Below are 27,603 nucleotides of genomic sequence, written 5' to 3'. Positions count from 1 at the left end.
TTATTCTACAATAGGGCACAATTTCTTCCCGAATTCAGTCCGATGGTAATTTTTCTGCCCGAATTTACGTGCAATTTGTGCGTCAAGTGATTGACCCGATTTTTACCCCCCAAATTTGGAAAAAAATAAAATCCGAAAACTTCAGGTTCTAATTATACACAAGAGAAAGAGTGTTCCTCACGAATTTTGTTATTCAGATGTTAAACCGTAATTACATCATTTATATATAGGAGCATGAGTCTGAAGGAGGCCGAACACCGTTGATGAAGGCGGCACGGGCGGGTCACCTCTGCACGGTGCAGTTCCTGCTGTCCCGCGGGGCAGACCCGAACCGGCCCACCGCCAACAACGACCACACGGCCCTCTCTCTGGCCTGTGCGGGTGGCCACCTGGCCGTAGTGGAGCTGCTCCTGGCCCACGGGGCGGACCCCACTCGTCGCCTACGGGACAACTCCACCATGCTCATCGAGGCGGCCAAGGGCGGTCACACGGCCGTCGTGCAGCTCCTGCTGGACTACCCCAACCTGGGCCCATCTGCCGTGGCTTCCTCGGTGGAGGTGAGTCCCTTTTTCGCATGTTGTGGGAGACGCCGTGGCCCTCTCATTGTATTGTACGTTGTGGTGTGACAGGCGTCGTCACAGTTTGGCTCGCATGGTCTCCAGGTGGTCCCCCTTACGGAGGAGCAGAGGGTAGCGGCCCTGGCGGCTGCCGCAGCTAGCCATCCCTATTTCCCTCAGGTGTCCAGCGGTGAGTAGTGTGTTCACTTTGCTCCCCCTCTCTTGAAAAGCTATCAGTGGCGACGGGTTGTATTTGTCATGCGTGCCTAGGGCCAACACCACCTAGATAGATAAAGCCTGCTTACTCGTCGACGTGACGTAACAACTAATAGTCAGACAATCAGGATTGTGTTTTTAATGGAGGCAGCCAATCACGAATGTGCTTTCGCCTGTCCTGGCCATGAAGACGAACCACCGTCGTCTGCGAGTGGTGATTGAATGTCCCCGCGTACTAAATGGGAAAACTTGGAAATAAAGCGCAAAACAGTCCCGATCTTTTTCAAAAGTGATTTTCTGGAAAGCGTGTTGCATTTTTTGTCTAAATATTCGGGTCTGCAGGTTTCAAGTAAGCTGCAGTCATCTGCGGGTTCGTGAATTCGCAAAACGGCAAAATTGCAGTAGCAGACGAATTCTGACTTTATGTGTCCACGTAGCGAAGGAGGGAGAGGAGGCAATAAGCAGGCCTTCTGTATCTAGGTGGCGTTTCTAGGGCCGTGTGTTTTTGGGTGTTTTTCAAAATTGTGGGTAAAAAAAGCAAGTTTTATTTCCTGGCAATACGGGTGGAAAATTTTATGCTGAATGTGCGGCGCTAGCAGGGTTCTCCCGTGTCCACTAATTGGTGGCTGAATTTGCATGATGACAAATACAGTCAAACTCCTTTACAACGAAACTCGGGACAGCAAAAAAGATTCGCAGTAAAGGTATTTTTGTTAAAAAGGATGTCCATTATTGGACCTATAGGGCTCCAGCGTTACCGCAAAAAAATTTGCTGTAGTGGTATTTTCGTTAAAAAGGTGTTCGCTATAAAGGAGTTTGACTGTAGCAGCAAGAAGACAAGGACGTAGGTAGAAGTAGACGGGACAACTGCAGCCTCTCAACTGAGATTTAATCAAAGGAAACAGCGTCTTAAACGCAAGCATCAAGGTCAGTGACTATCAGTCTTGCTTGCGTTTAAGATGCTGTTCTCTTTGATTAAACCTGAGTTGAGAGTCTGCAGTTGTCCCGTCCACTTCTACCTATGCCCTTGTCTTCTTGCTGCTGTTCGCCGGAATGAACCTATACCAGCTAGCCCGGATTGTTCGTATTGTGCTGAATTTGCACTTTGCCAAAGTTAGGTTTCGGTGTGTCTCGGGTTTTACTCCTTCACTGGACCTTCAGTGTTTCATTGGTCAGGAATCGGGGGCTATCACTTACTCTTTGGGACGTGAATTTCACAGAAAAATAGCATTCGCAAAAATTATTCCTCCTAATCGCGTATCAAATGCACGATTGGTATAATGGGGCTGGATGTCACACACTTGGAATATTGGCACAGCCCAATTTATCAATTTTAGCCCCCCCCCCCCCCCCCCCCCAAAAAAAAAAAAAAAAAGTTGTTAGGTCCTACGTATACTACTCTGATTGGCAGGCAATGATAGGGGGACGGAATTGAAGTGTACATGCGATTCTGTAATGCTGTCTATTGTGGTTGTGTCCTTGCTCGAAATATGATACCCCAGGGTTCAGCTCTTAAAGTGTCACACGTGCTAACCAAGCTTCATTGCATGCAGCACCTGCTCCGGCACCGTCGGTTGCACTCACCTCCAGGGTTGGGGCGAGCTCATCCACGGGAAACACCGATTCCACGTGGACCTGTGGAGCCACCACGGGGGGTGGCAGCAAACGCAAGGCGAGCGATGGGGGCGGACCCCCCATGGTGGTGTGCAGTGGGGCAGGGTCGAGGCTTGCTAGTGGGGTGGAGGGTGGGGCAGCAGCGCTACGACCGAGTGAACGACTGGAGGCGTGCATCAACAGCATGATGCGGAGTGCGGAACTCAACCACCCGAGCAGGGAAGAACAAATACTGCAGAAGCAACAAATCCTCGAGGAGCTTCAGCGGGTGGAGCGGGAGTTACAGGTACGTCTGCAAAAAAAAAAAAAAAATTGTAAAAATTTCATCTGGCAGATACTGTACTTACTGGGATAATTTTCACCAGTCACGGGTTGTAACTTGTAACAGTACCTAATTTCCACTTTTTATTAAAGTAACTATAAATAGGGCCTGACTTTTTCGGGTTTTATTTTTGGCCAAATTCGGGGGGTAAATATCGGGTGATATTTTTCATTCGAAAATTCGGGTGTATTCGGGTTAAATCCCGTTACGGCGTATTCTGTCGTCAGGAATTCGGGTGTATTCGGGTGATTTTTTTTGTTTAATAAAAATTTGTCTTAACATGGAACTAATGTTTAGCAATGTTATCAAACTTTATTTTAATACACGCTTATGAGTGTGCCACGCGACCCGGATGTTTTCGGGTAGATTCGGGTTAAACCCGAATTTTACTGATTTCGTTCGGGGGGTAAATATCGGGCGGATACGGGTTTAACCCTAAAAAGTCAGGCCCTAACTATAAACATGATTAAAAGGATATCTACGAATTGATGCTTCGAGAAAGAACTGCCCCTTCAACGAATGGGTAGAGCCTGAAGTTTTCGGGAAATATTTTTTTCTAAATTCGGGGGGGGGGTAAAAATCGGGTCAATAAGCATGTGCACTAAATTCATGCAAATTCAGGTGGAAAAACTTCCAGTATGCTAAATTCAGGAAGAAATTGGGCTCAGTTACTCAAACTAACTGTAGTGGTTTGGTACAAACAGTGATGTAACTGCATTTGCTGCCAAACAAGTAAGTTAGTGCATTCCTACAGACAGCCCAGTGAGGGGAATTTGCCGGGTAAAAATCTGGTTTCGCCCTAAAGAGTGAGCCTTCAATTCGGGGTGCAAATTCGGGGAAGAATCGGGTAAAACCCTAAAACTTCAGGCTCTACGAATGAGTTAATTGTGTGTGGCTCCTAAATTTCTGTGAGGCATATAGGTAGCGAATCTTGCAGCATGCCCTTTCACTTTTTGTTTGTGTAACCTCAGTGAAGCGCAGGATTTCCTGTGCCTGACTCTCGTCGGCCTGCCATACCGCATTGTTTTCATAACGCTGCCCCCCTCCTTTCATTTTCTTCTCAAAGGAAAAGGCCCAGGCACAGATAGTGCTCTCTGCCCACCACCACCACCAGCACCCACCTGCACTACCCTGCGAGGACGTGGAAGAGCTGAACCTGCGCAACGCTGCCCTCTCTTCTTCTGCGTCTCCTGCGGATGCAGGATGTGCTTCCCTTCCTCCCCACTCTGCCACCTGTCCGGCTGTTGTCTCCACTGCAACCACCACAATAGTCACCCCAGTCACTCCTGCAGTGGCAAAGCGGCACCTAGACAAGGTTGGTGTCTTGTTCCGCTGAGCGTAGCCTGCCTAAAGGGGTTTGTGCTAGGATGTCTGAAACCTTTGCATTTAATATCCCTATCGTGTAGAGTCTTCAGTCTGTTTTTGCAGTGATAGCTGTAAAGTGAGCGTATAAAGGGGGGGATTCTGAAGCACCCAGTAATGCGCTTCCGCCCGCGCCTCACAGAGGGTGCCACAGTCTCGTACAATGGAGAGCCGTATATGGAACTGGAGTCTGGCCATCGAGAGGAGAAAAGAGACTTGACCTCTCAATCACAGTTCCGGGCCTCTGATTGGTTTGCTTTTTACCACGGGTGTCGCCGTCACACCTTACTCTGCCACCCATAATGGCAACGAAAACAAACAAGCGGTAATTTCGTGACAAAAAATTTTCACAGCCTACACTGATATTACGCTGCAGATGTGCGTCTGAGATCGGTGTGATGTTATCTTCTTCATCTGAACTTACAGTCGAGTACAGGTCCTCACAAAAGTTTACGGAACACGTGAGCTGTGTATTTTCACCTCAGTACGGCACCCTAGCGGCAAGCGGAAGCTGACGAAATCAGGCCAGTTCACTGCGTCAGAGGGGTGGACGACTTCGCTCTTAGCGACACACTGCGGTAGTTTCGGTATGGTGCCAGCGAAGTGAGTTGGATTTAACTGTTGTGCTCACCAACAACACGTGACTCAAAGATTGTTAAGACCGGGAGCTCGCCGCTATCACCGTGATAACAACGATGAATCATGGTAACAACACTTTACGGTGTATAGCTTTTATTGGAAAGCCGTGATATGTAGACGAGAGAAAGATCTTGTAAACAGTTGCTTTATTATGGAACTCAGTGGTGACCAGCTGGTAAACAATTGACGCTGACATTGATGATTGATTGATTGATAAACAATTAACGTTGAGTCACGAGTTGTTGGCAAGCACAAATCCAACTCACTTCGCGGGGGTACATCCAAGAGTAATCATACCGAAACTACCGCTGTGTGTCGCTAAGAGCGCAGTCGTCCACCCCTCTGAGGCAGTGAACTGGCCTGATTTCGCCAGTTACCGCTTGCTGCTAGGGTGCCGTGCCGAGGTGAAAGTACACAGCTCGCGCGTTCCGTAAACTTTTGTCGGGACCTGTACAACTCCAACCACAAAACCAGACTACTGCTTCATAGTGACTCCTTAAACCATTGCAACGATGCAGTGCTAATGATGTCACTCGCGTCATTTTTTTCTTTTCTTTCCCACCGCAGGCAAAGTCTACAAAATCGTCTCCCTCGAGTATCCTGAAGGAGACAACCTCTGCCACGTCTGTGGTGACGACAGCGACTGCGTCAATAGTCACGTCCTTACCATCCACAGCCCTCCACTTGCACACGCAACCACCGGTGCTTGGGCTGAGTGGGACCACGAGTGTGTACCCTCCTACAGCAACAACCTCATTGTTGCCAGGAGCCACGTTTGCCCCTCCCGCCGTAGATGAAGGATTGATGGTGGCAGCGCCCGCAAGGACCCTGCACGAAACGCTGGGTGACATCGTCACGGGTGAGCTCATTTCCTGGAATGGAACCAGTTCCCTTTACGATATGCACGTGCAGATCAGACCAGGTCTGATCCCTGTGGAGATCCTTGCAGGAACAACGTCATAATGACTAAAGGTACTGTCAAACCTCGTTACAGCGAAACATGATCCAACACAATTCGCGACACGGTTGAACCTGTTAATAATAGGGCTGTGCGAATATTCGAAATTTTCGAATATCGAATCGAATAGTGCTGTATTCGATTCGGCGTTTGAATCGAATAGTGATATTCGAAAATATTCGAGTTTTCTTTCGAATATCGCGGTCACGGGATTGCTACGTAAGTCACCACGTGTCCGACGGGGTTGGCTCCCTTCCAATGCATTCGGCCTATCCACAATCGTGGAACAACACGCCAAACGGAGGCGGAAGAAGTCAGCCGCCCAGGCCCAGTTCCAACCGCGTTATCCCTCCGTGTCTAGGGAACGCGCTCACCAGCAGCGCTCACGAGTGCAGACAGGAAACGCACGTGATCTGCCCGGCGTGTCAAACCGAGAAGTGATCGCTGTGCGCATGCGCGAAGCTTTTTTTCCGTTCTCGGGCACCGCACCGCACCACCGCACCGGCTGGAGCTTCAGGCAGTTGGATGTAGCATGGATGGTTCGCGGTGGAGACGAACGCGCCGAGGAAGAACAACAGCGTTCACACTGGGACGCGTGTGTGTCCTGCTTTATGCAGCTTTGTACCTGAAGCAAATGGCAACCTCCAGCGGCCCTGAAGGGGCATGCAGAAGCGTGATTTGGAACTTTTTTGACCCCCGCGATGGTGCATCGAAGTGTGTAGTCTGCGGCTCATTGTTGAAGACTCCAACGGGGACGACAACCACACTGGTGAACCATTTAAAACGGCACCCCCACTCAATGTAAGAGCTTTGAAAGCCTGAAAGCCCAGGCCCAACTGACGACATCCGAACCTGCCGTGAAAAAGCGATCCGCAGAGAATGACATCGCGTCTTTCAGTGCCTTCAAACCGAAACTATCGCCAGACTCTCCACGTGCACGAAGGATAACTGGGAGAATCGCATCGTTCATCGTACATGGGATGCATTCATACAGCATCGTCGACGAGCCTGGATTTCGCAGTCTCCTGGACTTACTCGCTCCCGAATATAACGTTCCTGTGCGTACTACGTTCTCAAGATCGGTCATACCCAAGATGTACGAAGAAGCGAAACAACGCCTGCAGGACGAACTGCTCGCTGTTTTGGAAAGATCGCCGTGCTGTTATAGCATCACAAGTGACAGCTGGACATCACGTGCCGGTGACAGCTACGTCTCACTAACTTTTCATGTGCTGGACGACGACTTTGTGCCACGAAGTTTCGTTATTGCTTGCCAAGAGATCAAGCAAGAGCATTCTGCTGAAAACCTGAGGAGCCTGCTGGAAACCGTCGCAGAAGAGTGGCACATCCCAGCATCACTACCGGGCTATGTTGTTACCGACAACGCGCGTAATTTTGTAGCAGCTGTCTCTAGCACGAACTGGACACATATCGCTTGCTTCGCACATACGTTACAGCTCTGCGTGCACGACGCCAAAACTGCTACTCAAGGGTTTCAGAGCCTGTGCTCAAAAGCAAGATCGATCGTGGGGCACTACAAACGCAGCTCTCATGCTAGAGCACAGCTTCACGAGATTCAAAGGAGTATGGGAGCCAAGGAACTTGAAGTTATTCAGGATGTCCCAACCAGATGGAACAGTGAGTTCCTTATGCTGTCCCGTCTCTTAGAGCTTAGACCTGTCATTGCAGCACACCTCGCAGCTATTGACGCTCATTTTGAACTGTCAGTCAGTGAATGGCGCAAAGTATCTGCCTACGTGTCGGTCCTCAAGCCATTAAGTGAAGCAACAACTTTAGCATGCTCAGCAAAGTACACCACACTATCTGAGGTCATTCCCCTGCTGCACTGTGTGCAGACCTTCCTTGTAAGAGTATTGGATAAGTCAGAAGCAGACACCATAATGTTTGCCAGAAACGTCGTGAAGTCACTGAAAACAAGGTTTCCGGACTACAAAATGACTCCCCTGTGCATTCTTGCAACACTTCTTGACCCGAGATTTAAGGACGTGTGTTTTGAGACAGGATCAGAAAAGAACTATGTGAAAGTTCTGTTATGCACAGAAGTTGAAAAAGAATCAGTGGAAACTCTTCGTCCCCAAGACACAGCTGTGGCACAGACAAGTGCGACTCCCGGAGGCAAGTCAACTGTGTGGGAAGTGTTTGAGGAGTTGGCAACTAGAAAGGGAGCATCCTCGCCTGGAACGGACACTACTGAAGAAGTCGCTGACTACCTTGGATCATCGCTCCTGCCTAGGGTGAACAACCCACTTACATGGTGGAGAGAAGTAGGGCAAAAGAGGTACCCAAGATTGTGTAAGGCAGCCCAAAAATATCTGTCAATACCTGCAACCCAGGTTGCCAGTGAAAGACTTTTTCTGCATGCTCCAACACAGTTACAGATCGTCGCACTGACCTGCTGCCAGAGCATGTGGAGCAGCTGGTGTTTTTGAATGGAAATACTCTGTGAGTGTTCTGTGTAGCCTATCTTGCTTCAATAAAAGTAAAATCTTTGTGTTCTACGCATCGATTATTCGTATTCGATTCGAATATATTCGGTATTCGATTCGGTGGTACTCCATATTCGATTCGTATTCGATTCGAACTTGAAAATCACTATTCGCACAGGCCTAGTTAATAACGAACGTCGATTTAACGAAATCATTTGTTTAACGAAGGATTTCCGTCGTTCGTACGTGCCCCTGCAGACGGCAATGTTTTTTTTGCGCTCGATTTAACTAAATACATTCTCTGTTGCCTTATTTAGCGAAGTCTCTGGCCGACTAAAGTCTTTTGCACGTGTCTTTTCCCTTCACCGCGAAGAATTTGAATTCATTGGCCGTATTGTAATGCTCACAGTCACCATGTCGTATGTGTAGGCTGTGTAGGCTATGCTATGTCAGTTTCACTTCTCGCGAAGAGGACGCACGCAACACGCTGTTCTGAGTGGACAAAACACAACTACGCAATTACCAGCCACGCTCGCACGTGCACCTTCCGAGAGGCACACTCTGCTCTTAGCTCTCCCTCTCGCAGGGCAATCGACTCGCCCACGCAGCCTCGTTACCGGGGGCGCTGAGCGGGAGGGTTCGGCTCGCCGTTCGGAGTCTCTGTGACAGCGGCGGCGGAGTGCGAGCACCGAAGGGCGCATCTCAAATGTCGTCGGCGGGGGTGGGGGGGGGGGGGATCGAAAAATTCGAATTAACCGGAGTCGAGGTTTGAATTAAGCGGGCTTCAAATGCATTGAAAACATAGCGGGCCAAACAAAACTTCGAAATTTGTTTAAATTAACCGGGAATTTGAATTATCCGAGTTCGAATTAACGAGGTTCTACCGTACGAGGCCTGCTTCGAAGGACATATGCCTGCACCGAAACCGAAGGAAACTGTGCAGCATCCAGAAGTGTTTCCATACTGGAGACAAGCGCACGGGAATGGCAGAAATGAAGTACAAATCCGCGCAGCCAGCTTTCGCTGGGCTGACAGGCATGGGGCACGATTCACAGGCCGTTTTGAGAGCATATTTTGACAAAAAAAAAGTGTGTGGTAGAATCAAGCAAACACGGTTGTTGTTAGGGGTTTTTGGGGGGGTTTACCAGAAGTGACGACAGTGCAAATCGGGGGTAAAAACGGGTTTCACCCATAAACACTGGGCCCCACATAGGGGTGCAGAAGAATGCTTAAATACGCCCACTCCTGCATTATACGACTTCACAGTCCTACAGTGAAATAGGTTGCATTCTCGCAACATTTCTAGACCTTGTCATGAGAGTTGGTTGCCTCTTGCAGGGCCTTCGGCGTCCTCTACCGGTGCTCAAGTTTCCATCACGGCGCAGCAGTCAGTGTGCCCCGACCACCACCACCATCACCACCACCACCATGGCACAACCCACCCAGCATTGTCCCAACAACAGCCTCCTCCTCCACCACTTGCGTTCCACCCTTTCCCAGTGCACTCTCAGGTGGGTTTCTGACGTCATGACATGAACCCACGTTGGTCCTTCACTGGGTACTGAAACGCAAAAATTTCTGCACGCAGAATGGAAGATTCCATCGCTTCGAAGCTGGCACAAAAGGAACAGAACTCATCTGTTACGTCATTTGTGATTTATGCGTGAACGAAATCTCAGTTTGCCCCCCTTCCCTCTTCCTCTCTGCTTCTCAAGAATCCAGACAGTGCAGAGCACATCCTATTGGTTTCCTTAAACAATCTCTTGCAATGATTGGTGCATGTTGTTTGAGGAGACCAATAGAAGGCTGCTCTGCATTGTCATGCTTCTTGAGAGGTAGAGGAAGAAAGAAATTGCAGCTTAAGATTTCTTTTGCGTATAAACTGCGAATGATGTAATGGACATGACCCATTCCTCTTGTTCCATTCCGTTGCTCCGTAAAAAAGAGAAAGCGCAGGAACAGGACACCGAAGCTCTCATCAAAGATGTATGGTGTGCTTAAAAATTGTGTCCGATTTTGTACCTTCTAAATTTGTGTTGGCAAACACTGAAAAATTAAAAACAGCGAATCTCCGTGCATTGCCAATGCTCCGTTCTGCCAGCTTCTCGAGTCGTTGAGGCATCGGTGCTGCTTTCAATTACTTCTCAAAACCTGGAAAGCGTATTTATTTAAAATCTAAGCGACAGAAGTCCGTGCTATGCAAGTTTCTACTGCTATGAAACTACACGAATTGCTACAGGACTTAGCAGACATTAGACATATTAAGAGGGCAGATTTTTTTAATTATCGCAATTTTTCTACAGGAACTGGACCAAGTGACAATGTTTATATCAAAACTGACGCACGATGTGTCCTTCAAGATATAGTTCAGCTTTTCAACACAATGCCTATTAAAATCTTAAACATTAACTCATTATTGCTCATTAATTAATACTCTATTATCGAATGAATTTGTTCAAAAATTGACATTTTAAAAATTCAGAAATTCATTTTATACTTGTTACGTGGGGTCATTGTTGCGCTTTACTATTTCCTTTCTTTTTTCTTGTGCTCGCTGAACCTCGGTGCTGTCACTGAAGTATCTATAAAATATTTATTAAATATATTTATATATTTAATATATTATATATATATTAAATTATATATAAAATGAATTTCTATGTTTTTCAAATGTCAATTATTGAACCAGTTAATTTAATAATCGAGTAATTACTGAGTAGTAATGAGTTCATTTTTAAAATTTTATTAGGAATTGCGTTTAAACGTATTGCATTTCCCTTCTGAACAGGTGGACCTCAACTGGCAAACAGAGAGCAACCACGACACCGCTTTGACGCTGGCCTGTGCAGGCGGCCACGAGGAGTTGGTGAGCCTTCTACTGACACGTGGAGCCCACCTGGAACATCGGGACAAGAAGGGCTTCACGCCCCTCATGCTGGCCGCCACTGCTGGACACGCAGGCGTTGTAGATGTCCTGCTTGCTCACGGAGCTGAAGTGGAAGCCCAATCTGAGCGCACAAAGGACACTGCCCTCTCACTTGCTTGCTCAGGTGGACGTTACGAGGTGAGGTGGCCCTCAGTTCGGTCCAGACTAGAAAAGAATGCGGCCCTTGTAGGCACAAACCTGCTCAAGGCACTGACGAGTTTAGCAAAGTTCTACAGCAGAAACCACTTATTGTAGCTCTGCTTTTTGTCAAAATCTGGGTTGTGTAGATGCAAGTGGTGCTGATGGGAGTGAACTGTCATGTCCCCTCTGGCTTAGTGTTCGGATATAGTAAACTGCATAGTAACCATACTGAAGAAACTCCCCGAGACGAGGGACACAGAAAAAAGGGGACAAACACAACAAATTCTCAATCCCCAGTTTTCCAGTGCTCCTCAGTCCCCTTTATTCTGTGTCCATTGTCTCAGAGTGGTTTCTTCAGATTGGATCTACAGGGTGTTCAAAATTCAGCTTTCACTAGCACTTTAGAAATAGGCGAAGAAAAGAAAACTGGTGCTACTTTTTCTGTTCCTTGAGTAAGAAACAGGTGCTACATAATTAGCAGCACCTGTTTCTTACACAAGTAGCGTAAAGTTATCATCCTGTCTCCTGTCATCGCTGTGTTTGCGTAGTGCTCGTGAAAGCTTAATTTTGAACACCCTGTATATCACCAGCTCGCTTGCTTCCTAACTATTCTATCAGTATCTGCGTAGTAAACTTAGGATATCAGTTATTGCAATTATTGTAACAGGCATTGTTGGTGAGAGAGAAACTGATGTTCTGAGGCTGGAACAAGCATAGAAGGGACAGATACAAACAAAGCCTCAAATGCCTAAGAAATCAACGATGAAAGATGAAAGTCACTGAAAAGGTTAGCCAGCTGTAGGGATCGAACCCACATCTTCTGGATTACCGATCCAGGGCTCTACCAATTGAGCTAAGCTAACACGCCTCTCCAGCGACTTTTGGGATGCTTCATCTGAAGGGAAGACAAACCAGCGATAATCCAGAAGATGTGGGTTCGATCCCTACAGCTGGCTAACCTTTTCAGTGACTTTCATCCTTCAGCATTGTTGGTGGCATTGGGCTTGAGGAATTTAGCTGTGGTCACCACGCTTGTACGCTGCGGGAATGTTCTGGCGAAGTCCTTGAAATGCCCATGTTTCTAGCCAGTGCAAGTGTGTGACCAGCTCCAGTGGCGCAGCGGTAACGCGTGCGCTTGGAGACTGGGAGGTCCGCGGTTCGAATCCGCGGGCCGGCTGTGCCGTCTGGGGTTTTTCCTGGGTTTCCCTCAGATGTGTAATAGGCGTATGCCGGCACAGTTCCCCTGAAGTCGGCCCATGGACGCAGCTATCCTCCCCCCGAGCGGATTCCGCTCGGTCTTCCACTTCACCCTTTCCTCTCCTCCTTTCCACCACCTTTCCCTTCCCGAGAAACATGCCGCCTAATCAGGCAGGCAACCCTCTCGGGTTCCTCCCAACGACACTCCTCCTCCTCCTCCTCCTGCAAGTGTGTGTTAATCGGGGCAGACCTGGCTAATCCGCATGTTCCGACGGGAGACCAACCAGGTGACTCGTGTGACTCGTGGTCTGATGCGGCCATCACTCCATAGTAGTGGCCGGATGAATGCTTTGATGGCCAATGAGAACCAAGGCTGCTGCCTATGCGGGCCTTATGTCTCACAAGTCTACTGATAGACCGCTTGATGAATGAAGTGGGGTTTTGTCTCACATTAAATGTCACCTCCTCGCCCCTTTAATGTTCCAGGTGGTTGAAATTTTACTCGAGCGGAATGCCAACAAGGAGCACCGAAATGTATCTGACTACACACCGCTCAGCTTGGCAGCTTCGGGTGGCTATGTCAACATCATCAAGCTTCTCCTGCAAAATGGAGCTGAAATCAACTCAAGGTATCGTCAGTGATCAATCAGTCTGTTCTTCAAGTAAGGTGATTCAGAGAGAGAAATTTCCAAAGGAACAATATAGTATATGCACCACAAGCTGGCTTTAAAATGGATGTCATGTTTGTTAGTACCAGTCGAACCTCCATAATAACAAATTTGTAAACGCTGGCTCTATGTTTCGTTAAATAGAGAAATTCGTTACATGGAACACGGCAAGTGAAACAAAGATGGCGGCCGCCACTACCTATGACTCACGTAACACAAAACGCCATTTGTCATAAGACAGGTATCCAGCCATGAAGGGCACAAAAAATATCGAGCTTTATTCATCGCATAACACTAGGTAATACGTAATTTATGCACAATATCGCTTGAAGCGTTCGTAGATTGCGTAACTCTGGATAGCCTCTACTTCTTTCTCGTGGTTCTCCTGAGCGCTCGCGTATCGACGTTTCTTGGTTGGTTCACTTGCGCTCATGACATCCGGAAAGAACGAGACTTCACCGCCGTTGAATACCAAAAAGAAGTGGGTGGAAATCACGTGGACGTTTGCGCCGATGGAAATTCGGCCTGCGGCGGCGTCATGCCCATTTTTACCACCGTCGGCGGAGTAGAAACAATAAAAAAAACTGCACAAAACCGCGACCTACTGTCATCGGCATCAACACACGCAAATTGGACATCGTGAGGGGCCAGTAAAACACTTTTTCGTGTCGGGGAGGGGAAAACAGGTGCGAAGAGGCCCTCGCACCGGTTTCGAAACAGCATTGGCTACCAAAAATTACTGGCAGCAGCAGCACACATGTCTACACGCTCCTTTTACAGCATGCCTACATCACGTGACAACCGAAGTAACCAATGAAAACTTGTGTGAAGGCAACGGAGAGGGGAAGCTTCCTCCTCTTCTTCACGGTGAAGGGAAAAGACACGTGCAGAAGGGATTCGATACCCGGAAACTTCGTTAAATAGACTCAACCAAACGAATGTATTACAGTAGAATCTCGATCATACGAATCTCACGGGGTCGCGGAAAAAATTCGTATCATCCGAAATTCGTATCAAACGAATTAAACCAAAATAAAAAGTGAGGCAAGGAAATAGACAGTGACTGTTCATTTTCCGTTACTGTCAATGAAAGAGGTCTGTTGTAACGCTTTTGTGTCTCCGTTTTTGGCCAATGCTGCCCAAATACGCGAGATGATTCAAAAGACGTAGCACGTGCTTTTCACCCACGAGTCGCGCGGCAGTATTCTAAAGCGAGCTTCTCCTAAAGCACGCAAGCATTAGGTGACGCCGACTTGCGTAATGTTGCCACAAGTTGTCCTGATATGTTCCCTCCACATGTTCTGGGGTTCTGGTCGTTGTTTTCTGCCAGAGCGATGTCACACAGCTTCGTGGTTTATTGTTGCGAGGGGGGTAAAAAGGTCATAACAGAGATAAGGTTCCGGGCCGTTCAATCTCTTTGATCTTATCTCCACCACCACCACCACCAAAAGGAAACTCATTGCTTGCATTGCGCTACATGATGTAAGGGAGTTCGTGGTGAGGATCGCCCTCCCTTTTCGAAAGACGCAGCAGCATGACTCGCGCTCTCTCGCGTCACGGGGGAACGACCTCTGTCGCATCCTCCTCTCATGCGTATCATCCGTAAAGGCAAGATAACGCGTTCGTATCATCCGAACTCTAATACATGGGAAGAATAGGCATTCCGGCCGGGACCGGAGAAGAATTCGTATCATACCGAAATTCGTATCATCCGTGATCGTATCATCGAGATTCTACTGTACGTTAAATTGAGCGCAAAAATACATTGGTGTCTACGGGGACGTGTACGAGGGACGGAAATTCTTCATTAAACAAGATTTCGTTAAATTGACGTTTGTTATTGAGAGGTTCAACTGTACTTGCACTATTGCCAGTGTAGAAGACCCGCTAGTAATAGCATTAGGCGAATGTAGAACAGCTTTTTGGATAGTCTTTTGGTTTGCTTTTGTAATTAACTTACTAAGGTTAATTACTCCTCTTTACTCACTACAAGTTCTTGCTTTAGAACTCGATGCATACAAGATGAGGTCTGGCATGAGGAGGCTAACGGGAGACACAAAGAGGGGATACAGTCGAAACTCATTAATACAATCACGTCCGTTCCCGCAGATTTTTGTCATAAAGCTACACGCGGAGGCCATTCAGAGGGAACGGTTTCTTAAGAACAATGGTCATAAAGCAGGGATGCCGCATTAGCGAGGTTGGAACCGTATCTGTACCTGGGTGGCATTGGTGAAGTTGACATGTCCTGAAGTGCGGTTCAGTGACAGCCGTGAAGATAGCTTTCGTGTCTGTTTCCAGGACGGGCAGCAAGTTGGGCATCTCTCCATTGATGCTGGCAGCCATGAATGGTCATACGGCGGCTGTAAAGCTTTTACTGGACAATGGAAGCGACATCAATGCCCAGATCGAAACCAACAAGAACACGGCCCTCACCCTGGCCTGCTTCCAGGGCCGCCAAGAGGTGGTTGCTCTCCTGGTGGACCGGAAAGCCAATGTCGAGCACCGTGCCAAGGTTTGTGACGGCCCCACTTTTAAAGGGTGGTGTCAGCGAGGAATCTGGAACTATAAAGTTAATGTGACATCCGCTTGCCTTCCAAGAAAATCAAAAAAATTTTGCAGAATTGGTTCGTATTTTTTCGTGAAACCTCAAAAACGCCGAACTCGGAACCAACTGCCAGCTTCCGGTAGAAAGGGCCCTTCCCTGCTTCGTCACTTCTAATGGGCATTGCCGGCGAGATTCCCAATAGTTCGGCTGACGGTGTCTCCAGGCTGGTTGCATTGGGATACTACCGAGAGCATGCACGCAGATGCTTCCAATGACTGTTTCAGCAGCAGATTGCAAGTCAGAAGACCGAATTTTCGTGGTGGATAGCCTGCCTATATTACAGACTCCAGTAACGTCAGTCCGCACATTGTTGCCCGAATTCAGCTAGGAGCGCGCAGCCGGCTACAAAATCCGATTAAATCCATTTGCTAATGCTTCCAACTGTTTCAAAACGAAATATATTCTGTTTCTGTATATATTCGAAATATATTTCTGTAAATATATTCCGATCCCACCTTCAGTTCAACTGCGTTTTTTTTGTCCGGACACCGCCTTTAAGCCCTGCCAGTTCGAGTACACGAGGCACAATAATATTGATCCTTGCTTTTTTACCAGACGGGGCTAACTCCCCTCATGGAAGCGGCATCGGGCGGCTATGTGGAAGTGGGCCGGGTGCTGCTAGACAAGGGGGCCGACGTCAATGCTCCCCCGGTGCCCTCGTCTCGTGACACGGCTCTCACTATCGCGGCAGACAAGGGGCACTATGCTTTCGTCGAATTGCTCATCAAAAAGTAACCATCTTCAGTACTTTCTTTGTTGTTGTTGTTGTTGTTGTTGTTATTGTTGTTAGCGAGCTGCTGCTGAAAAGTGTGGTGTTGAGCGACTTTGAGAGATAATTCGTAGAGCCTGAAGTTTTCGAGAAATATTTTTTTCTAAATTCGGGGATAAAAATAGTGTACCGTAATTTCACGCGTATAAGCCGCACCGCAGATAAGCCGCAGGACGCGTTTTATGGGACGTTTTGAACATTTTCTGGCAGATAAGCCGCACCCTCAGATAAGCCGCGGGCAATACGAGACGACTGATTTTTGCGACAAAGGAGACCATAGAGAAGGCCATAAACCCCCTGGTCCATACTCCGGGATCGGCACAGTGTACAACAGAGGAGGTCAGTTCTGGAGTTCTACCAAGATCGAATTGTGCCCTTGTCGGGTGTTTTTCGTGGACTGATGGGTCAGTGATCTTCCAGAAGACGTGAATCACTGTCACCACTTTCCTTAAATCTGCTTGGGGGAATGCACCAGGAAGATCAATCTACTCGAATGTGGACCTGTCCCTGTTACGCACTGTTCATGCATCGGCAGGGCAGTGCTGTTCCAGAGACACTGCCGGCGCTTTCGTTAAAATCGGCGTATGGGGAAAATACCAGGAAAAAATAGTCATTAGATAAGCGGCACCGGTAAATAAGCCGCAGGGCGCCCGTGAGAAGAAAAAAAATCGCGCATAAGCCGCGGCTAATATGCGTGAAAATACGGTAAATAAACGTATGCTCTAAATTCGTGCGAATTCAGGTGGGAAAACATCCGGTATGTTGAATTCGGGGAGAAATTGGGGTCAGTTACTCAAACTAACTGCACCGGTTTGGTACAAATGGTGGTGTAACTGAATTCGCTGCCAGAGAAATCGTGCCAGATCACGTCTCAGTGAGTGAAATTTCCTTGGTAAAAATCGGGTTTCACCCTAAAGAGGCAACCTTCAATTTGGGGTGCAAATTCGGAGAAGAATAGGGCTAAACCCTAAAACTTCAAACTCTAATAATTCAGTTGGTAGAGTCCTGCATGACTTGCAAGTCACCCTCACTTTTCTGTGGCTGCAGCTCCTGATTTGCAATATTGTGCGGGTGGGTAGAGGGTCGGGTGCCATTTGATTGTTTTATAGCAGCTCAAGTAACGGGTTGGCCACGGGTAATACCCCTGTCAGACGGACGCACTTACGGCCTTAACAGTGACGGCCGTAAGTGCATACTGCCATTAACTTCTTGCCAGACGGCCAGCAATACGGCTTTTGCGACAAAACTGAGATAGAAGGGCAGCGGCTTTCCCGCAAGACAGTTTACTGCATTCCATCAAAACTGCCCAAGCCTCGTCACCAAGCGCCATAATCAAGATTTCACACATTTAATTCAATTCGAAATAAAATGTTTTTTACGCGACATAATGTTCTGTCATCTTTTTTGTTCGCGTTTTTCTGATGCATTTTTGCACTTTTGCTTCGCTTTTTATCTCGTCTGTTCAGGTGTTCAGTTCTTAGTGACACCCTCGAACCACTGCACGCGGCATCGCAACGTGTCGTCTGCATCCAAAAAGTCGGACGCCTATTCAAAGCACTTCAAAGCAAATGTAGTTTGCTGTTGTATTTTCAAAATTTTCAAAATACCAACGAAGCGTTGTTTTCGTGTACTCTCAGTAAGAAAAAATGTGACTTCACTACATTACATTCAGCTTTCGCAGATGTGTTTATCGATGTGGACATCATCGCCAAATTGCCTTGACTGATACTGTCTGGCAGCTTCCTAGAGCTTAGGGCCGTATCTAACTTACGGCCATTTCTTAATGCCATAACCTTAAAGGCCGTATAAGTGCCCGTGTGACAGAGGTTATTAGACATTAGAAAGGAATTATTGTGCCGCCGACAACGTTTCTCATTCGAATGGGGCCCCCCATTTGAAAAATAGAAACTTCAGTCACATTCCAGCTTTTGAGCCAAAGCGGCACACCTCCACTCCACCAACTCTCGTTATACATTAACTCTATGGGGCCCGTGGCCGTTCCCCGAACGCGTCCGAGTAATCGAGCATGTCCGAAAAATCTGTCGGTGGCTGTACAATGTCGTACAGAAGTCCAAGGTCAGCGTCAAAGTGAAAGCTGCTCTGAGTTGTATTGTAAAACTTACAGTAGTTAGGCCTTTACTTTTTCTATTTTTGTCTGCTCCCCGGTGGTTTTCTGATAGCCGACTATCGATAGCAGTATCGAAAGTCAACTGTTAACGATGCTATCGATAATTACTATTGATGGTTCGATTCGCGTACAACTATCGATGGTACCAGCAGTAGTTTTGCATCACTAGTGCATATTCTTGTATCTCTCCCATGTATGCTAATGGGAGCTGGCTGTATTTTGAAATGAGCTGATAGGTAAAACTACATATATGCAGTATCCCACACCTCTGTGATGTAGGGAGTTTATGATCGGCACCTACACTTGGATAATCTTTCTAAAAACTCTTTCTGTTCATGTGCTGTTTCACTACACATTAGTCTTTGCAGTGCAGAAGATTCCAATGTGTTTCTAATGCGTGGCACATTTCGTTATTTCAGGGGGGCTCAAATTGATGTCAAAAATAAGAAAGGCAGCTCGCCTCTTTGGCTTGCGTGTAATGGTAAGTAAGCACTTAGTAAGAATGAGAATTTTGTTTGCTCTTTCTTCTCTTGTGTGTGATATCACAATTTTAGCATGGCTCTTGCATCCACCATTTTTTCTCCCACCAACTTTTGTAGTGTCAAAGGTCTGAAGCCTGAAAGGTCTGAAAAAAAAAAGATGGAAAAAAAAATGAACGTACAGTAGAACCCCTCTGTAGTAAACTCTCTGGGACCATGATAAAATTTTACTAGATCAGGGGTTTTATTATATCAGGTGTGCCATTGAATGTATGGTTCTATCGGGACCGCAGTTCTCGTTTACTATAAGCAGAGTTTTACTACAAGAGGTGTTACTATAAAGAGGTTCTACTGTATATGAACTATGCGAAGTACAGTAGAACCCCGTTAATTCGAAGTCGTCTGCACAGCAAAAAATGTTTGAATCAAGCAGACGTTTGAACTAAGCGAACCTGGGCACATGGTAAAGGAAAGTATATTTATTTGCCAAATAACTTACAGATCTTTGTCTGCCGCTTTCCATCATTCACCATTCCTTCAAGAATGGCTATGAGGTCCATCATATCGCAGAGCTCGCCGTTGGCTTAACAAACTTTCGAAAACTACTGCGCGTGTGCAGATTCATCGCCGCCGCCGTCACTCTGTTCATTTGCTCGCGCCGTGTTCCGAACGATGTACTCGGTGAGAGTTGCGGCAACGGTCTGTGCTGTGTTTTCTATCTCGGTGTACTCTTCGAAGCATGCATAGCCCTCCTCGGAGCTTGCATCACGGGCAGGAGCCTACAGCACGTTACAGATCTCGTGACTGTGATGATCGACACTTCTTTCATCGTCAGCATCTCGTACTTCACTCACGTGTGTACTTCACCCAAGTGCACGGGGCAAATCGAGTATCATGCCCCCAAACAAGACACATATAACAAGAATGCATCAGAATTCTCCCCCCCCCCCCCCTTTTCTGATAGAAAGCGCTTCATGGACTTTGCGCTTCGGTTGCTTCACTTTGAGAATATGCGCTGCCGTCTCAACGCACAGAGTCTACTGCCGAAGCACACAGGATGTAATTTTATACCGTCGTGGTATATCGAACCTCGCTTCAATCGCCTCGGTATTTGAGGAATGTTAAGAAATTGACATCTTTTCAAGTGATATGCAGGTTCACTGTTTTTATTTCAAACATTTTTTTCTCAGTGTCGATAATTTGCACCCCAAAAAATAGTGCGCCCAGGGCGACCGCCCCTACGGCCCCCCTCAAGCTACGCCCCGGTGCTCTGAAGTCTCGAAAATTCTCTGAAATCTCAACGAAAGCACGAAATGAAAACAAGCCAAAACGCGGTTGGCATTACAGATTATCTGTAATGGCAGCACAGCTGGCGCTGGGTGGCAAGGAAGCGCGAAAGGGTTGCGCCGTGTGGTTGGTGGCTGGGAAAGGGAAGTCTGTAAGGGAGATGACACGTGGTTTTTATGGCAGGTCGTCGTTGCGTGGGTTGGAAGCCAAAGGTAGATGATGAAATTTGGTTGGAAAATTACTAATTAAGCGGGATACCAGCCAGCTTTTTTTTTTAAATTTATGCGGTCAGATTGCAATGTGCGAAGATGAGACCGCATCAATCCTTCCAATTATCCGGAATTTTGAATTAAGCGAGATCAGCGAGGTTTTACTGTACCAGTTCAACCACCAAATCTAATCAGTAGAGAACATAAGCTGCTCCACATCTTATGTCAGTCTCAAATGTGAGAAGTGCTCTTTTTTATTCTTTACGCTAAAATTTTACGCCCTTTTTTACGGTTCCTGAAGTAAAACCGGATTCTTTTCCTACGATTTAGAGCAAATGTAAAACTCGAAAACACAGGGCCCTACTCATACCATATACACTGCATTTCTGTGGCAGGGGGGTTGAGAGGGGGTGTCACTTCCTCACAGATCCATTGCTTTCTCCCATTTCTTTTTCTCTCTCTCTCTCTCTCCCAGATTTCTTCTAGCCTCCCCCTCCTACCGATTATTATTATTATTTTTCTTTCCTTGTTCCAAGAATGTGAAGGGCTCTTTATACTCCAACGGCAAGCAGTGCGGCTCGTGCAGTGTCAACCAATGTCGTGCTCGTGCCAGAGCACGCTGATTGACCCTTCACATTCTCTGCTGCTCAAGCATAAACAGTCCGACGGCAGCCATCCTCATTGCGGTCGGAGCATAAAGAGCCTCTGAGGCCTCTGTGCCCATATCTTGTTATTCAATGGTTCCCATTCTGCAACAGGAGGACACTTGGACGTGGTGCAGCTGCTGGTGGCGGCTCAAGCGGACATCGACAGCATGGACAACCGGCGCGTGTCCTGCTTGATGGCGGCATTCCGGAGGGGTCACGTGAAGGCAGCCAAGTGGTTGGTGAAGCACGTGGCCCAGTTTCCCTCGGATCAGGAGATGGCCCGTTTCATGGCCACCCTGAGCGGGGACAGCAAGGACCTGCTGCGCAAGTGCCACCAGTGTACGGAGGTGATCCACGCCGCCAAGGAGCGCCAGGCTGCCGAAGCCAACAAATGCGCTTCCATCCTGCTCGAGGAGCTGGACCAGGAGCGATCGCGCGAGGAGAGCCGTAAAGCCGCCGCTGCCCGCAGGCGCGAGAGAAAGCGGAGAAGGAAGAAGGAGAAGCAGGAACAGGTGCGTTTCGCTCCAAACTTGGGAGCTTTTTTTTTTTTTCACCCAGCATAACGTATCGTAAGAGAAGGGCCCCCGTGTGTTGTGTATGGTAGACTGCATTAGTGGGACGAACTGCATTGAGAGTTAGTCGACGTGTTCCATGCAGCCTGCCTTGTGTGCATCTCCTCATTTCTATATTTACGTCAACAAAATACAGAAACCGACACTGAAGATTTTTGTTTAAGTTCAATTTGTACAAGCTTTCGCGTGGAGGTCCACGCTTCCTCAGGTACGGAGGCTACCTGAGGAAGCGTGGACCTCCACGCGAAAGCTTGTGCAAATTAAACTTAAACAAAAATCTTCAGTGTCGGTTTCTGTATTTTGTTTATGTGATCTACAGGACTTGACTCTCCTCTTCGTATACGTTTCTATATTTACGTCGTGCATTTCCCAGTACTTTTTACAAACTGCGCACATTTCCATCTGTTACTGCACATGACTCTGAAAGTTGGGAGTACATTTACTGGAACATGCGGTGCCCAGAGTACAGTGTTGACAAAGAGCTCACAGAAGATGTAAACTTTAGTAACAGAATACTGTGAACAGTGTAAAGTGGGCTTCACCTAATACTCCAGTGTAATTAGGTGAAGCCGACTTGCAGTGTGGAGCTGTACAGCAAGAGAACAGTGGGGGCGTGACGTGAAATGGGCTTCACCCGACTCTTGGATGTAATGAGGCAAAGCCCACTTGCTGAATGGCGATAGCAGTATCTCGCTTCAGTACTATTTGGCACATATTGAAAAATTTTGAATACTGAAAATAGATTGCGAATAGCATTCGAACAGCATCAGGTATTCGTTTTGTCTTCGAAATTACGAATATCCGCACAGCTCTGCAAAATATTGAGACCCTGTCTACTGGTGTGTCATATTGATTATGCCGAGTAAACCTAATTTACGTTTGACCTTACTTAACCTGGGTTATGATTTGCACCTGATTCAATCCAATTCAACCAAAACTGGGACGAGTCAGATTGAGTTGAACCAGATGAAATCCGAATTATTAAGCAAAGTATGTCCTCACGTTTAACTCCCCCATGTATTACTAAAAAATAAAAATATAACCTGAATTATCAAGCCCCAATTATGAAGTTCTTCAGTGCCAGAGGTGTGCCATTCATAGGTTGAATGCAACTGTAGTTTCTCAACTGCAGCAATTGTGTGGTAGCAGCTGCTTCCTTGGGTGTTGTTGTTAGTTAATGTCTCTGTTATTTGGTTATTTGACCTGAATGTTCATTTCATACTCTACGTGGAGAATGTATTAATGCCCGGGAATACAACAAAGACACAGAGGTTTTGGGTATACCAGGTTTTGACTATTGAGGTTTTTTACTTCTGGCGCCTTTTTCTTTGTGACTCTTTTAAGTGCAACATATTTTAACCCCAGAAAGGTAGCTCCAGAGGTAGGTGTGTGTTGATTATGCAAAGAAAACTGCGTCGTGTATAGGGCCCTGTGTTTTAGGGTTAAATGCGGTCAGGGGCATAGCCTTGCTATTCCACAAATCTTTCCGGGAGGAGCCTGTTTCAGAGCATGTCATTTGACGTCACGCGACAAATTTTGACACTTCATTCCAGATAAGACTAGCTAAGTTGGCGGCAGAAGGAGGCGGTGACAGTGATGCAGCCAGCAAGGATAACAAGGAAGGGAACAGCAAGGATTCTGATAAGGACTCCAAGAATGGTGGGGACAAGCAGGGAAGCTCCCAGTCCGAGGATGAAGATGAAGAGGAGGAGGAGGAAGACCTGGAGGAAGAAGATGAGCGTCTTCTACATCCAGGTGGGGCCCCTGGTAAGCATTGTGTAGAACAAAGTGCACTGAAACTGCAAGCATCAGCACTGGATAATAATCTGAAGCCAGCAAGCATCTCGAGACATTTTGAGCATCTCATAAGATGCGTTTACATAAATGGCGACAGAAGCGCATCGAATCGTGTGGAAACCTTAACGAAAGATATTACGTAGCAGACGACAGGACCAATGGTGTCGTCTGCTGTGTGTGTCACGCCGTTTAGTGCTCTTCTAACCATGCGGAATATCCTGCAGCTCAGTGACAAGATATTGCGGTGCACACAACAGGACCAACGGTGTCGTCTGTAAACAGTAAAGTGGTCTATAAGACCACATTACCCTCATGTGAATACACGGTTAGCTTCAGCCCCTCCTTTTAGCAGCACAGCCAACAAAAAAAGGTGTGGATGACAGCCGCGTACAAGATGTTCACGATTGGGTTAAACTCGGCGTCCTAAACAATGCTGGTTTAGTTGCGACTGAAGAAAGCAAGTGTGTATGGATTATTTTCTGCCCTTTGATGCCTGGCTGTAACTATATACATTTAGTTGTGTGCACACCGGAAAATATTTGAAGTCTAATGGAATGGGGAGAAATACACTCAATCAAATATCGAATGTTCGTGCAAATATTACAGTACGTGCTTTGTGCAATTTGTAGCCCACGGCTTTAGTATAATTTTTCTTCCGAAACCAACCTGACAAAATGCAGACTACTGCAGGAAAGCTTGTACGTTAATAAACAGTTGCTTCGGTGTTTTTATCACTGGACAGACGCGCAATTCTTCCGTGGGAACCACCTATTTTTAGTTTTGGTTCCTGCTTTTCAGGTGAGTATGCTTACTTGGGGGTAATCATCTCGATTACAAAATTTGGTGTCGGGCAGTGGCATGATACACAAATACCACTGTAGTTGTTTCTGAACATCCGCATTTCACTTGTGAAACAAAGAGTTTGGTGTACTGCCTCAGCTTTACGATGAACACCATTAAGCTTCTTCGCTGGATTGTGTGTGTCTCGCCTGGGTAAGTTGCGTTGCTGGAATTTCGAATGAAAGGGTCGTCTTTAAGGCGCAGTTTTTTGTTCCTGGGCTGCAGGCATTATTCGAGAGTCTTAAGCTTTTAAAGGCAACCTCCCAGGCATCGAGTCAGTATCCCTCACTGGCACCACTAAAGTGCAAGTGCAGGCGAACCATACACAAATAATTTTGGCCTGCAGATCGTACTTAATATTCTCTCGTTGTTCGTCTGCAAGCAGAAGTAAAGCCACCGCAATTAAACTTTACTAAATAAATACAACTGTCTCTGTTACAGCGTCTGCGCATCGCAATGGCAATTCCAACTCTGTTTCAACGTCGAACTCTATGGGGAAGCCGAAGAACAGTCACGTGAATGGTGCCACGAACAACAAGACCAGGTTAAAAATAGCAGACGACGACTCCCACGACACCAGCCTACATCAGTACAGTAACCACAACGAATCCTCCTCCTCCTCCTCTTCGCCGCCCAAGGTGGAGAAGTCCGCTAGCCGCAACAAAAAGAAACAGCAACCGGACCGGACAACAAACCACGAGGCGTCTACGAGAACAAACCCCATGCTGACGGCATCAACGGCTCCGACGAGCAAGGGAAAGAGCTCTGGCGAGAAGACGCAGCAGCAGCAGCCTCGCAACAACCCAGCAGCGGCGTCCTCCCCCACGATATCTACGGTGGTGTCGTCGAATCACCGTCAGTCAGGCGGGAAGAAGGGTGGTGAAGTGTTAATGAACGGATTGTCATCGGAAAGTGAAGAGTCGAGCGGAGTTCCAAAGGGGTCGAAGCATCGATCGTTGTATCATGCGGGGAATGACTTGGGAAAATTGAATGCGTGAGTATTTTGTTACCTTTTGCCACATTTGCCAGACGGATATCATCGCGCGCTTGTGCCACGTGCGGCAGGGTACAGTTACTGACTTCTATTAGTGCAGTTGAGGTGAAATGATGTTTAGTTTAGTGATCGTCGGATTTCTCAGGCTGCTGTTATTATTCGACGTTATCCTGGTCACCTTCGAATCCGGAAAATTGATTGGTTACTGTAACTGCGAGGTTGCCCTCCGAACATTGAATGGAATATCACGTCGTAGGATAAAGGCTTGTGTGTTGCTCATCCTTAAAAGAATGGCCCAAGACATTCTCTCGAAAGAAGCTAAAAAGGAACATGTGTTAATGTATTGACTTCACAAAAGCATACATATCTACACAAGTACAGTCAACCCCCGTTTATCCAGACGTCTCCGTTCCCGGGGAAAATGTCCAGATAGCGCGGCATTCGGATAAGTGAAACGCGGTATTGCAAGCTGTCAGCGGCACTTTTACTTATTGCATAATGCGTAAGAAAATGTCCATGCTTGTTTGCACAAGGTTACAGTATGTACCACGTCCTCCTAAGCTCTTACTTATTGCACAAACCTGGTCAAAGTTATTATTTTGCTCGAAAAACGCCAAAGCGGTTCTAAGCGTGTTTCGGGCCTCTGGGAGTGTCACTACTGGTGGTTCCTCACTGCTGTCATCTGATTCGCCACCGTCATCCTTACAACCAACAATATCAACTACGTCTTCATCGGTAATGGCTGCACGTATATTGTAGTGTGTTAGTGTGTATGGCTGCGTGTATATTGTAGTTTCATCGTGCCTGTCCACATCGAGGTCCTCGAGAACGTCCTCATGGCCCACAGGTGTCATTATCCAGAGGCGCTATCCAATTGTTGTCCAGCACATGAAGAGTTAGTGACACGTAGCTCTCACCAGTTCCTGAAGCCCAGCTATCTGTCGTGATGCTGTAGCAGCACGAAGATCCTTTAAAAATCGCAAGCCATTCATCCTCCACACGTGTCTTTCGCTTTTCAAACATCCCTTGCGTGACAGACCTCGAAAAAGTCGCGCGCAATGGAACGTTGTATTCAGGATGACACAGTCGGGGACAGTAAAATCCTGGTTTGTACACAACGCTGCACGAATGCATCCCACTTGCGATGAACGATGCGATTCTCCCAGCCATCCAGTATTATGTGATTCTCACATGCGGAGGCTCCGGCGACAGTCGGTTCTGAGCCACTGAAGCCAATACCACCTGCCACGTCAGCGGCTGTTTTCTAATTTTCAGGATTGATCCGCAGAGAAACTGACCAAGTGGCAGTATCGACATAAGATTTTGGGGCATTAATACATCTCCTAACATCAACTTTAGCTTCCCGACCCTGTTCCTATTTGTTTTAATCTCCGTTAGAAACCCTGAAGTTTATCTTGGTGAACCCTGTAGTACTTGTTCGAATCTTCAGCAACGGACCGCAGGTTGACCGCAGACCATGATGTGCCTCCATAGTGCTAAAAAAAAGTTGCAGATAATGCTTCAGTGTGCCCTGCTGGCACCACTAGTAGTTGCTACAGGCTCGGGATAGGATCAGGTACTAAGGGACCAAAGCTGCCCCCGAGCAGCACACATAACCTTATGGATAGGGCCTCCCGTTTTCGGGTTTAACCCGATTTTTCTCCGTTTCTTCCCCCCGAATGGAATTGCTAGCCTTTGGGTTAAACCCGATAATTGCACCCCGACGAGTCTCGTAAAACCCGAACGAGCCGAGGACGACGCCATCGGTCCCATCGGTGGTTGCATCGAACCCACGTGGTCAAGAGTGAAGCCAAGCTGAGCGACAAGCCGGTCCAATCCAATATATCTGCGCATGCGCATAGACCGGCGCGACCTGTCGCGTCTCTTGTCCGTGTGCTCCCGCTTGCCACCGTCGTCTGAGTGGGACGCTTTGTATGGTTGCGTTTCCTCGGCTTCGTGAAGTGCAAGTTGTACTCGAAATCAGCGTCTCCGCAAGCTGTCTTCATGGGAAGACCTAAAAAGACGGCCCACGACTGGGCCAGGGACTACACGGACCTTGAAGTGAGGAAGAAAGCGCGCGTAGACGCAGACGCACCGCACAGCTCCAGTGAAACATCGACTCTGACGTTGGTGTGCAAGTACTGTTGCGTGGAAATTTCTCCAGATCCAGCAAAGAAGCCGTACGATCGGATTAGGGAGCAGTTGGCGTCGGCACGACATGCGAAG

At 47.4% G+C, this 27,603-nt stretch overlaps 1 protein-coding gene across 9 annotated transcripts in view; it reads left to right on the top strand.

The window, feature by feature from the left end:
• Positions 1-27,603, top strand: part of LOC135368126 (ankyrin repeat domain-containing protein 17-like) — a 63,248-nt gene that overhangs the window by 19,996 nt on the left and 15,649 nt on the right. For 7 of the 9 annotated variants that reach the window (XM_064601221.1, XM_064601220.1, XM_064601217.1 and 4 more), the window contains exons 10-23: positions 231-557; positions 630-747; positions 2,327-2,673; positions 3,776-4,024; positions 5,278-5,569; positions 9,454-9,626; positions 10,904-11,179; positions 12,866-13,008; positions 15,349-15,562; positions 16,211-16,386; positions 18,972-19,033; positions 21,286-21,686; positions 23,300-23,513; positions 24,825-25,377. In XM_064601221.1, the coding sequence (XP_064457291.1) occupies positions 231-557; positions 630-747; positions 2,327-2,673; positions 3,776-4,024; positions 5,278-5,569; positions 9,454-9,626; positions 10,904-11,179; positions 12,866-13,008; positions 15,349-15,562; positions 16,211-16,386; positions 18,972-19,033; positions 21,286-21,686; positions 23,300-23,513; positions 24,825-25,377 (3,545 nt within the window). The remainder of the gene's footprint in view (positions 1-230; positions 558-629; positions 748-2,326; positions 2,674-3,775; positions 4,025-5,277; positions 5,570-9,453; positions 9,627-10,903; positions 11,180-12,865; positions 13,009-15,348; positions 15,563-16,210; positions 16,387-18,971; positions 19,034-21,285; positions 21,687-23,299; positions 23,514-24,824; positions 25,378-27,603) is intronic. The other 2 variants (XM_064601218.1, XM_064601219.1) reach the window with 2 other exon arrangements.

This window comes from Ornithodoros turicata, chromosome 9, assembly GCF_037126465.1.
Source record: "Ornithodoros turicata isolate Travis chromosome 9, ASM3712646v1, whole genome shotgun sequence".
Classification (NCBI taxonomy): Eukaryota; Metazoa; Arthropoda; class Arachnida; order Ixodida; family Argasidae; genus Ornithodoros; species Ornithodoros turicata.
Note: the sequence above shows the minus strand (reverse complement) of the source record. Positions and strands in the feature narration are given on the sequence as shown.